The sequence below is a fragment of the Lactuca saligna genome, chromosome 1, assembly GCF_052625555.1.
Source record: "Lactuca saligna cultivar CGN05327 chromosome 1, ASM5262555v1, whole genome shotgun sequence".
In the NCBI taxonomy this organism is placed as follows: Eukaryota; Viridiplantae; Streptophyta; class Magnoliopsida; order Asterales; family Asteraceae; genus Lactuca; species Lactuca saligna.
The window spans coordinates 34,323,387-34,336,900 of NC_136417.1; the positions used below are offsets into that span (position 1 = coordinate 34,323,387).

At 43.8% G+C, this 13,514-nt stretch overlaps 1 protein-coding gene across 1 annotated transcript; it reads left to right on the forward strand.

The window, feature by feature from the left end:
* Window positions 1–1,688: 1,688 nt before the first annotated feature.
* Window positions 1,689–2,829, forward strand: LOC145004671 (uncharacterized). Its single transcript, XM_078963643.1, has 2 exons — window positions 1,689–2,292; window positions 2,366–2,829. Exons 1-2 carry the CDS (start codon window positions 1,689–1,691, stop codon window positions 2,827–2,829), a joined length of 1,068 nt encoding a protein of 355 aa, XP_078819769.1.
* Window positions 2,830–13,514: the final 10,685 nt, after the last annotated feature.

Here is a 13,514-nt window from a genome sequence, read left to right on the forward strand (position 1 = left end):
TTATTGTGATTGAAAATCAAACAAAATTACAAATTTGTCGTGAAAATAAAATTTTTTTCTTGAAATAATGATGTTACTTGTTCACTGTTTATTGTTAGTTGGTTATTAGACATGGGAGAAAAACAACAATGGACCAATGAGCACTTAAAATGCTTATTGGATACTTGTATTGAAGAAGTAGAGACTGTTGGTAGAAAAGGATTGAGTTTACAGAAAGATTCATGGATAAGGCTTGGAAGAGTTCTTAAGGAGAAATTTGGGGTTGAGTTGACTCAAAAACAAATGAAAAACGCATATGACAATCTGAAAGCCAAATACACTGGATGGATATATTTAAAAAACAAAACCGGTAATATATACAATTCTCAAACAAACACTTTTAATTTAACAGCCGAGGAGTGGGATGATTTTAAGAAGGTACATATACATTAATATACAATAATATATATATATATATATATATATATATATATATATATATATATATATATATATATATATATATAACATTTACGTTTGAAGTTGCCAAATATTCTTATACTATTTCTTGTTACATTTGGGTTTAGGGGCATCCGAAAGCTGCTTCTTTGAGAACAATTCCATTGCCTTTTCCATATCTTTGTGCACGTCTTTTTGATGGAAATAGTGCTACTGGTAATTTTAGGAGTTACTCAACCCAATCATCATCAGTAGCTGGCGCATCCTCCTGTCGTGTTCCACCACTTCAGATCACCGCCACCCCTTTTGATGCAATGGATGATGATGGTGTTGACACTTCTCATCATGAGCCACCACCTTCTGCTGCTTCACCTTCTGCAGCTTCACCTTCTGCTGCTTCACCTTCTGCTGGTTCACCATATACTGGTTCACCATATACTGCTACACCATCCGGTAACCCCAACAAAAGGGCTAAACCCTCAACTCCTGTAGCTCCTAGTGCCTCACCGTCTGCTTCTTCACCTGATGGAAATTCTGTTACTGCTGACGATTTAGCATTTGAAATGAAGAAAGCTCTACAAAGTTTGACTAAAGGGTATACAATTCCTCAGTGTTTAGAGAAGTTAGAGGTCCTTCAGTTAGGACCTACAGATCCTTTACGCTTTGTCGCATATCATATTTTTGGAGGAACCATGAACATGAGAGAGATGTGGATGCATTTGCCCGATGTTCCCGAGATATTACGAGGGTGGCTTGAGATGACGGGTACCAGTTTAGGAGTTTTGAAGGATGGGAAGATTGTTCGATGATTTTCTAGTGTTGAAAGTATTTGTTAAGTCTTTTTGCCCTTGTTGGAACTACTTTGTTAAATGTTTTTGCCTTTGTTGGAACTATTTTGTTAGGTCTTTTTGCCCTTGTTGGAACTACTTTGTTAAATGTTTTTGCCTTTGTTGGAACTATTTTGTTAGGTCTTTTTGCCCTTGTTGGTACTTGAAATATGATTAATGGAATGTTTATTTGATACTTGAAATATGGTTTATGTAATGTTATTTTGGCTTGAAATATGATAAATGGAATGTTTATTTGATACTTGAAATATGGTTTATGTAATGTTTTTTAAAGTTCTACTTTGTTGATTTTAGGTTCATATGGATCACGATCAAAAGTTACTTCTCGTAATTCTAATGTACCTATACATCCGTTATTTTTGGAAGAGGGGTGTGAAACGATTGCGGGATAATGATTCGGAAATGACGGGACATGAATACACATTGGAGTTATTACACCGTAATCGTTTACAATGTGTTGAAGTATTACGCATGTCCCGTGAATCTTTTGTACGACTATGTGCTCATTTTAGAGCAAATTACTCATTAAAGGACAGCAAACATGTATCAGTTGAGGAAAAGATGGCTATGTTTTTTATGATGATCGGACATAATCAACGTTACGTGATTATCAAGCGGAGATTTCAACACTCGAAGCAAACAATTCATAAATTTTTTTATGAAGTGTTGGAAAAAATGATGCTTTTCGCACAAGATGTTATAGTACCAACATCTTTTAATCCGAATCCAAACATTCCAGGACATAATAGGAGGCTACGAAGGGTTTTCAAAGGAGCAGTTGGTGCACTTGATGGCACTTTGATACATGCTGTTGTCCCTGCTAAGAAACAAGACTTATATAGAAGTAGGGGAAAGGGAGATTGCTACCAAAACATATTGGCAATATGTGACTTCAATATGATTTTTACATTTTTTGTGACCGGGTGGGAAGGGGTAGCGCATGACTCTAGAATATTATCAGAAGCAGTAGCCGATCCACAAGCATCATTCCCGTTTCCACCACCAGGTAATTTTTTGTTTTTTTTTTTAATATTTTCATTTTAATTTGAAAATTGATTAGTGTTTTGCATTTTTTTCAGACAAATATTATCTTTGTGATGCCGCGTATGCACACACTCGAGGATTTATGGCCCCTTATCGTAATGTGAGGTATTGGCTTGGAGATTTTCGTCAAAGACGTGCATTGACCAATAAAGAAAAATTTAACCATGGACATGCAAAACTTCGAAATGTCATTGAGCGTGCTTTTGGTGTTTTGAAAGCACGCTTCCCTATATTGAAGAGGATGGCACCATTCCCGTTTGTGACACAAAGAAACATTGCCATGGCATGCTTCGCGCTTCATAATTATATAAGGAAAGAAGGATTGAGTGATGAGTATTTCGCACGATACGATGAACCCAATGTCCCGTTTCGAAATAACAATGTGGCCATTGATGATGATGAAGACGAGATTCCAACACATGGTACTGCAGCAGACCGTGAATATATGACTCAGTTACGTGATGAAATTGCTGATCAGTTGATGCACAATATACATTGAATTGTTTTAAATGAAATTGTTATTGTAAAACATTTTTTTTTTATTGTATGACTAATTTAGTTGCATGAATTTTATTTTCAATGTTATAAGACTATTATTATTAAAATTTTGGTGTTGAAAAATCATTTTAAGTTTGTAAAATAATTTTATTTAAAATTCAGTTTATTTCAGCAGCCTGCAGACGTTAAAAAACAAACAGTCTTCTTATTGCAGACTGCAGACGTTTGGTCCACCTCTTCTGCTGCAGAGGCTTGCAGATGTGGTCCGCAGACTGCAGACATTTTGGCTTCAGAAAAACAAACAGCACCTAAGGGGTATTCCCCCAAAAACCAAGATGCGAGTCTTCAATGTATTCAAAATACCATACCGGGCTAATCTTTGCTCGCACACATCCATTTGACCAATCACATCCCTCCGCACCTAGACCCAATCAAGCTACCTGCATCTGACCCCCACACAAGCAGTCTCAAAGTGGTATGTGAGGCTCAAAACGTGTCCCATTTATCCAATACAAGGAATTCCATATCAAGACCCGGGACCAATCTATGATTCAATACTTATGACTCGGCGCTATGGTACCTGTACGGATGAGAAGACAATAGAGAACAAAAATGCATGAACTTAAACTACAATGCATCTAAAAAGTATGAAAATTAGAAAAGAAAGAAACAAAATATGCAATATTTTAGAGAATTTTATGCAATTTATATGAATGACCTAAATGACTTACTCTAAATGCAAATTTATACAACCTAAATGCAATAAAAAATAAAATATAAGAATACCTCACCCCAAGCTTAAAATGAAGCATTGTCCTCAATGCTTAGGATGAGAGTAAGGAAGGATCATATCGGGATCAAGGTGGAGGAGGCCCGCTAGGATGGCACGGAAGCAACACATAGGTCGTATAATGATGTGTGGGTGGAGTTCTTGGCCGTCTAAATACACATGGATGAAATCTTGGTCGCGCAAAGGAAGCATATGAAATGGCTCGAAATTTTCTTATGAAGTGACATATTTGCGCGGGTACCCTCGCAAACTTTGCGCGGGTGGGGGGCAGCCGCGTGCATACATGAGAATGCATCCAATCCAGGGGTAATTTGAGCTCGGATTTTGCATGGGTAGGGATGGGTCGCGCAACGTTTGCGCGGGCACCCGCGCAAGTTGCAGATGTTTACATTTTTTGCAATTTGTCGCTCCACAAGCTCTAGTTTTCTTCCATGCGTTACCAAGATCATTGCTAAACCTCAAGATGCTTATTTTAGACCAACTTTAAGCCTAGAAACATCAAAACTTCAAGTGGAGATTATTTATTTACAATGCATTTATTTAACGTCTTTGCCAAGACATAGCCCCTCTTCTGTCAACCTTCGTAAATCGAAGTTTCCAATGTTACGTTGTCGAATTCTCCAGTGTCAAAGCCTTCATAAAATGGTTTTAATCAATTCCCATTCACTTTAAAGATTTGATTTGTTTCCAATTGATTTCAACTGCACCATAAGCAAACACTTTTAAAACAATGAAAGGTTCGTGCTATCGAGATCGCAATTTTCTCGGGAATAACTTCAAGCATGAATGATAAAGAAGAAAATTTTGACCTGGAATAAAGTGTTTTTGGGTTATGTGCTTGCCATGAAATACCTTTTTCTTCTATTTGCACTTTTTAAACCTTTTAATTATCTTCTTCTTGACCACTTCCATCATTGGAGGATTCGATCTTCTTTGAGCCTCTCTCCTAGGCTTGCAATAATCTTCCATAAGAATCTTGTATATGCATACATTAGGGCTTATCTCGTTTATTGGCTCAATCACATCAACCCGGTACAATGGAGAAATGTTGCTAGGGTACCTCATTGCTTCAAAGATGTTGAAGTGAATGATATCTTCGTCAAACTCCATAGTAATTTTTCCTTTATGGATATCAATGATCGTGTGAGCGGTATTCATGAAAGGTCTTCCAAGGAGGGTCATAGATGATTTGGAAGGAGTCCTCTCTTCAAGACCAATAACATAAAAATCCGCGAGAAATACTAGTTGATTAACTTGTACTAACACATCCTCCAACACTCCTCTTGGAGACACACTTGACTTGACCGCTAATTGAATAATTACTCCCATTTCTTCCAAAGGTCCAACATTGATACATTGAAAGACCGAATATGGCATCACATTGATCGAGGCTCCAAGATCTAAATGTCCCTTTCGACATGCAAATCACCAATGGTACTAGGGGTGTGCAAAAAAACCGTAAAACCGAAAAACCGAACCGATCCGGTCAATCCGAAACCGAAAAAAACCGAAACCGTGAAAAACCAAAACCGAAAAAACTGAAACCGAAAAAACCGGATATATACGGGTCGCTTTCGGTTTTGATATTTAGGTATCCGTTGATACCCGAACCGAACCGTATTACATTATATATATATATATATATATATATATATATATATATATATATATATATATATATATATATAATATATATATACACTTTACACATTATTGAAACATTATTTTATTAAATTAAATGTTTTTATTTTAGATATGCATATATAATTGATAAGTATGTCTTATGTCATGATTTATTAGTTGTGATTATTAATGGAACATTGAATAATAATCTGACTATTTGACCAAATTAGACTCTTAATACATACCCTATACCAATTAACGGCTTTACACGTCATTTATTTTTTTTTTCTCAATTTTTTTTATATTTGTTTATATTATTATGCATGATATGTTTTGTATCAAATGTATCAATGTATGGTATGTTATTAAGGGATTTTCTAATATGTGCCCTAAGGGTACATATAAGAAGTATTAATTAATCATAATTATTACCATAATTAAATGTTAAACACATTAATTATAAGAAATATTACCATAATTAAATATAAAATTTATTAATGATCTCTATAATTAATGTATTTCACATTTAATTATGGTAATAATTATGATTAATTAATACTTCTTATATGTGCCCTTAGGGCACATATTAGAAAATCCCATGTTATTAATGTCTATGTATTAGATTTATCATTTTTTTTGGTAATGTATGGTTTTAGAACTCTAACAAAAATTGATTTTTTTAGCGGGTAACCGTGGATCGAACCGTGGTTACCCGTCTTTATACGGTTCGGTTCGTTTCGGTTTTTTACACAATTTGGTTCGGTTACGGATAGTGCATGTAAGGTATCCGCCCCGTGGTCACGGTTCATAATTTTATTATTATCCGAACCGAACCGCCCCGTAAACACCCCTAAATGGTACAAGGGATATCAAATATTCCTGGGTCCTTGCATTTGGGAGGTAACTTCTTTTGGATAACCGCAGACACGTTTGCATCGAATTGAATATTTTCATTTTCCTTGAATTTCCTCTTCTTGGTGCACAAATCCTTGAGAACTTTTGCATAACTTGGAATTTTCTTAATAACATTCAATAGTGGAGTATTGATTTAGACTGTGCGGAAAGTTTCAAATAATTCATTTTCTTCCTCTATCTTCTTGGAAAAGGCTAACCGGGAGGGAAAAGGTGGTGGTATGACCAATGGTTTGATGGGTTTATTGGAAGAGTCGGGTTGGTCAATGTTTGGCACAATCGGGTCCTTTGGAGTAGCTACAACTTTTGAAGGTTCAACAATAATAACTTCATCTTCTTCTTCTCTTGAAACTCTTTTAGGTTTGCATTCTCCAAGTGTTTTCCCACTTCTCAAGGTTATTGCACTCACATTGGGGTTCTTCTTGGTTTGAGAAGGAAGTTTAACCATTTGTTCCATCTTGTTGAGAGTTGTAGCACCTGGTTTCCGGTATGTGAATTTTATTTGGGCATTTCTCTAATTTAGCCTTGGACTCGGCGAGTCATAGGGTCCGACTCGCCGAGTAGGGACGAGACTCAGGACACGTTTTAAGTAGGCGACTCGACGAGTCCACATCCTGGACTCGGCGAGTCACCGCTGCGGGATGAAACCCTAAGTTTCAAGGGTTTGCACCCTATTTAAACTCTCATTCCGCCCCAACTCGTCCCCATTCACCCCCAGAACTCCCCCTACATCGTTTTCCCTTGTTTCCTTGAGAGTTTGAGGTGTTCTTGGTGTGTTCTTGAAGGTTTTGAGGAGGAAGAGGAGTAGATCAAGAAGAGGAGAAGGAGATCAGCCATCCTTGTGTCATTTCAACAGTTCCTTTGAGGTATAACCTGTTTTCCCCTTGATTCTATGCTTAAAACTTCATTTGGGTCCTTCTTGGTCAATTCCCCAAGTTGGTATGTGCATTATATGTTGTAATAAGGCGTTTGGCCTTTGGATCTATGCAAGATTGAGCTCCAGGAGCTCAGATCTGTTAGCTTTTTGGCCCCATGAGGATTGTTAGCCCTAGATCTACCCTTTTGAGACATTTTGAGCCTTATAATCCATTTTGTTGAATATCCACACGTAAAGTTGGAAACTTTACGTGTGATTCGTGCCCTAGAAGTCCAGATCTATGAATGGCATGGACTGGAATCGAGCAAATCGGTATATTTAAGGAGTGCATGGCGACGACTCGGCGAGTCGCATAGGTGACTCGGCGAGTCTGGTCGCGAGTCGCCGATTTGGTCCCTTCTTCATGTGTCGAGTTGAGCCTTGAGTCACAGGGGGTGACTCGGTGAGTTGGGAGCTGAACTCACCCATGTTAGGACTCGGCGAGTCAATGCCCTGACTCGGCGAGTCCAAGGCAATCTTCATAGCTCAAGAACAGACTCGGCGAGTTGTTCATACAACTCGGCGAGTCTTAGCATAAAGTGTTCATCGGATGAAGATGAACTCGACGAGTTTTTCATACAACTCGGCGAGTAGGATGAAGGTGTTGAATGACAGTTGGAAGGTGAACTCGTCGAGTCATAGCCCGACTCGACGAGTAGAACCAGGGGCCCAGGACATTGGTTGCTAGGGACTCGGCGAGTGGTGATCCACTCGGCGAGTCGGGTCAACTGAAAGTTGACCCTAACATTGGCTTAGAACTAAATCAGGGGTAAAATGGTCATTTTTACCTAAAGGACGGTTAGCAGTGTTTGATTGAGTATGTTGTGGGAATTGCAGCCGGAGGACTCCCGGAGCAGCAGCAGTCAGTTAGTTCCCGATCAGTTCAGCAGCTACTTTGAGGTGAGTTACCTTCCAGTAGCGGTGGGTCTAAGGCCACCATGCCGACCCACCAGTAGGAGGTGTATGATAGGTGATTGTCTTTGTGATATCATCTAAGTTTGCTATTACCTGACATGTTATATGCTAGCATGATATGTTGTATGTGATAGTAGTAGAGTTTGGTTGTTAGGACCAAAGGGTAGTCAGACACCCCAGATACGTCTGACAGTATGTGATGATATGTATGCATGCTGGCTTGTTATGTTATATATGATCGTAGTAGTAGGGGGTGAAATAGTCCCCGAGGATCGGTTGTTAGGACCGATGGGTAGTCAGCACCCCAGAATGGCTTGACATGGGTAGTCAGCACCCCAGAATGGCTTGACACGGGTCAGACGGCACCCCATAATGGCCGTATGGGTAGGTCGGCACCCCAGAATGGCCGTACCGGGTAGTCAGGCACCCCAGAACAGCCTGGCAGTACGTATGTTATGTGTTTGTATGGTATGTGGTACGTTGGGGGAACTCACTAGGCTTTGTGCTTACGTTTACAGTTTTGTTTTCAGGTACCTCTGCATCGAAGGGGAAGGAGCCGGCGCGGTAGCGGCACGTCATACACACACTCTTCGGTTTCCGCATTTATGAGATTACTGGGACTGTACTCTGATATTTTGATGGAATGTATGGTGTGGCTTTTTAGAACATGGTTGCAATGTGTTATGGTGTGAACAAACAATGTTTTTATTTATTAATGTTCTCTAAAGTAATATTTAAAAAAAAAAAAAATTGGGTCGTTTCAAGTTGGTATCAGAGCCCTGGTTTGAGGGATTCGGACACGCCTTCGGGAGTGTTTGGACTCAAATCGAGGGATTAAAAGATTTTTCCAAAAGAAATTGTTCTTTAAAACCCAGAAGAGAGTCACAAGAAAGAGTAAAGTGTGTGACGTGCGCGACCGGCCGAGCTCAAGTAAGTATTCCCCATAGTACCCATACAAGTTTATGTTATGTTTATCAGCTTACTGAATATTGCATGCTAGAATAGGCTAAGGATCTAGGAGTGATGCCTTATGTGCCCGTTTATTTGCTACAGCTTATTGAATATTGCATGCTAGAATCGAGTAGACAGCAGTAGGATAGCCTGTTTAGGTTATGCCTGATAGAATGAGCTTAGCATCCTATGTTAAGTGTCGTTTCTTATTCTAAGCACAGTTTCGGCTTGAGTCTGTTTTTCCTTATCCGAATGCTGCTTGCTTCGTGCTTGGTGGGATTCTGAGTAATGGGAGTGAGCCACTAGGTAAACACGTCACACCACATGTAATCAGGGTTGAATAATCCCAAAGTGTTGGAACTGGCCCTATTGCGCAGCTCTTGTTTGAGTCCAACCGTTGTAGGGACGGACCTTTTACTTGAAGGATTATCTAATCCTCATTACATGTGATGGTGTTTAGGTGGTGGCTAACTGGCATTATGAGGAGGCCTATAGCAGCTGAGGACCGGTTGTGTTGAACTTGGGTTTCCCCTAGGGCAAGCCCAGGATGAGAATAGCAGAGAGTAGCAGTAGTAAAGGGGAGCTGGTGGAGTCGGGGAATTCCTCGGAGACGGTACGGATAGATGTGGAAGGTAGTATGGGCCCGTACTACTGAAAATAGAGGATCCGTACCCGAGCCGAGGAAGGCCAAGACGAGACCAAGGAACCTGTAAGTAGTTGAGATCCCTCAGAAAGTAGCAGTACCACTAATGATTATATTGATGTTTTGCAGAATGGTGGTACTTCGACCGAGACCGACAGAGGGCGGGTCAGGAGAGGGGTCAGGTTCGGGATCTGGCACCGAGCCGATTGAGGAGAGGCTACGTGAGTTCATCACGTCGGAGATCACTAGGGGCATCCTTGAGTCGACCCCCATCATCTTTGGGTCGATCAAGGAAGGGATCGTGGAGTTGATGGAGGATCGCCTACGGGCATTCAGGAGCGACTTGGCCTCCAGCCAGTCAGGATCTCGCACACTATCCTTCAAGGACTTCAGGGGCAGTGGTGCGCCGGATTTCCATGGGGTAAAGGACCCCATTGTCGCCAGGCGGTGGATTGCGGATATCGAGTCCGCCCAGTTGATCAGCTTCTGCCCCGAGGGGTCGAAGGTGAGGTACGCAGCAGGGTGTTTACGGGACCGGGCCCGAGATTGGTGGGAGTCAGTGGGTGACTCGTTGGGAGCCTCGGCTATCGAGGCAATGACCTGGTCGGACTTTGTGGCTAGGTTCAGGGCAGAGTTTGCGCCAGAGGTCGAGCTTCAGCAGCTGGCTAGGGAGTTCTTAGACATGAGGCAGACGACAGAGACCGTGGCGGAGATCACCGCCAAGTTTCGAGAGAGGGCTTTGTTGGTGCCCCAGTACGCAGGTGACGAGGATATGAGGAGGACTCGTTACCATGATATGCTATGAGCCGACATTCGGGAGCACGTTAGCTTTTCGGCTTGCCCTACCCTGGACTCCATGATTGCCAGGGCTAGAGAGAGAGAGATAGATTTGGAGCACATCCGGAAACGGAAACTTGAGGATGGTCAGGCATCAGGGGCTTCGGGGAAGAAGCCCAAGGGAGCAGATGGGAGGCCGAAAGGCCAGTCGGGACCGAGCCGCTGCAGGAGGTGCGGCAGGCCGCACGAGGGGGCGTGCAGGATGGGATCGTCAGGCTGCTACAAGTGCGGCAAGTTTGGGCATATCAGCAGGGATTGCACTGCTCCTGCGACCGTTATTCAGACATCGGAGTTGCTGTGTTTCCACTGCAACCAGAGGGGCCACAAGAAGGCCAATTGCCCCATGTTGACAGCTTCAGCGCCAGTAAAGGCGCCAGCTCCAGCGACCCTACGGATCACGGATGGCCGTCAGGGCAAGGCAGAGGCTCCAGTGGTGAGGAGTCGGGCATTTCAGTTGACTGCCGAGGAGGCGCGCGCCGCACCCGATGTGGTGACGGGTATGATTCCTTCCTTCTATCTTTTATTTTTCATTGTTATGATATTGATATGTGCTCCGTGTGTATACATGTGTATTAGGATCGTTCCATGTGAACGGAATCCCGATTCAGGTATTGTTCGACTCGGGTGCATCCCGATCATTCGTTTCTCTTGCTCTTAGCAAGAGATTTCATGAGACTTCAGGCGAGTTAGATTGCCCGTTAGAGGTAGAGATTGCTGACGATCGGTCGGTGCGAGCATCGATGGTGTTTCGAGATTGTGTTCTGCGACTGTTTGAGGAGTGTTACCTGGTAGACTTGGTTCCCATTCCTTTGCGTGGGAACAAGGTGATTATTGGTATGGATTGGTTGAGCCCTAATGGGGCAGTGATAGATTGCGCACAGCAGCTAGTGCGAGTCAGGACCCCAAGCGGGGGAAAGTTAGTGATTCATGGAGAGTGGCCGCAGTGTGGACCCACTGTATGTTCAGCAGCGAGGGCTAGGCGCTACCTTCAGCAGGGATGCGCGGGTTATGTCGCGTACGTGATGGACACCCGGGAGGCGGGTAAGGCGACCGTGAGCGAGGTCCCGGTAGTTCGAGATTTTGCTGATGTTTTCCCGGAGGAACTACCTGGGATACCTCCGGAGCAACAGGTGGAGTTCAGGGTTGACCTCATTCCCGGTGCGGCTCCGATAGCCAAAGCACCGTATCGGTTGGCTCCTCCCGAGATGCAGGAGTTGTCTACGCAGCTGCAGGAGCTGCTGGACAAGGGATTTATTCGGCCGAGCAGTTCGCCCTGGGGAGCCCCGATTCTGTTTGTGAAGAAGAAGGATGGGTCGCATCGGATGTGTATAGATTATCGGGAGCTGAACAAGGTAACGGTGAAGAACCGTTACCCGCTTCCGAGGATTGATGATCTCTTTGACCAGCTTTAGGGCGCATCTTGGTTCTCCAAGATTGATTTGCGTTCGGGTTACCATCAGATGAGGGTCAGGGAGGAGGATATGCAGAAGACCGCGTTTCGGACGCGCTATGGCCATTACGAGTTCGTGGTGATGCCGTTTGGGCTCACCAATGCTCCTGCCGCGTTCATGGACCTCATGAATCGTGTATGCAGGCCGATGCTGGACCGGTCTGTGATAGTCTTTATCGATGATATCTTGGTTTATTCCAAGACCCGGGAGGAACATGAGGAGCATTTGAGAGAGGTGTTAGAGACCCTGAGGAGGGAGAGCTTGTATGCCAAGTTCTCCAAGTGTGAGTTTTGGTTGCGCGAGGTGCAATTTCTGGGGCACCTCGTCAACCAGAACGGGATTCTGGTCGATCCGGCCAAGGTCGAGGCCGTGATGAGATGGGAGGTTCCGAAGTCCCCATCTGAGATTCGGAGCTTCCTGGGATTGGCAGGCTACTATCGGAGATTTATCCAGGATTTCTCCAAGATAGCCGTGCCCCTGACGCGGCTGACGAAGAAAGCCGTGGTCTTTCGGTGGGGACCTGAGCAGCAGGCTGCATTTGAGATGCTGAGACAGAGATTGTGCGAGGCGCCGATCTTAGCCCTGCCAGAGGGCGTAGAGGATTTCGTGGTATATTGTGATGCGTCCATTTCTGGGTTGGGCGCGGTGCTGATGCAAAGGGGGCATGTCATTGCTTACGCTTCGAGGCAGCTCAAGCCTCACGAGGCGAGCTACCCGACGCACGATTTGGAGTTGGGGGCGGTGGTATTTGCCCTCAAGATTTGGCGACATTACCTCTATGGGGTTCGGTGTACCATCTACACGGACCATAAGAGCTTGAGGTACCTCATGGATCAGCCGAATCTGAACATGAGGCAGCGTCGGTGGTTGGATGTGGTGAAGGATTATGATTGCGAGATCCTTTACCACCCGGGAAAGGCCAATGTGGTGGCCGATGCGCTTAGCCGTAAGACGGCGCCGATCAGGGACGCCTGTTTGAGGATGACTGTGGTGACTCCCCTGTTGGAGCAGATTCGGGAAGCTCAACAGGAGGCTATCAAGGAGGAGCATCGGAAGAGCGAGCGTGTAGTAGGTCAGGTTTCCTCCTTCGATTACGATAGCCGAGGGTTATTGACACTACACCATAGGGTGTGGGTGCCGTATCACGGGGGCGTGCGCCAGATTTTGATGGAGGAGGCGCACAAGTCCCGATTCTCTATTCATCCCGGGGCGACGAAGATGTATAGGGATCTTCGTCTAGACTATTGGTGGCCCTGCATGAAGCGGGATGTGGCATGGTATGTCGAGCGATGTTTGACCTGCAGGAAGGTCAAGGCCGAACATCAGAGACCGCATGGTAAGATGCAGCCGCTGGATATTCCACTGTGGAAATGGGAAGATATCACGATGGATTTTATCACGAAGCTTCCCAGGACCGCGCGTGGAGTGGATTCGATTTGGGTCATCGTGGATAGATTGACCAAGAGCGCTCACTTTATTCCGATTCCGGAGAGCATATCGGCCGAGAAATTGGCCGACATCTATATCAGGGAGATTGTGGCACGGCATGGGGTGCCGGTATCGGTGATCTCGGACAGGGATGTGCGTTTTACTTCCAGGTTTTGGAAGAGATTCCATGACGAGTTGGGCACTCGTCTGCATTTCAGCA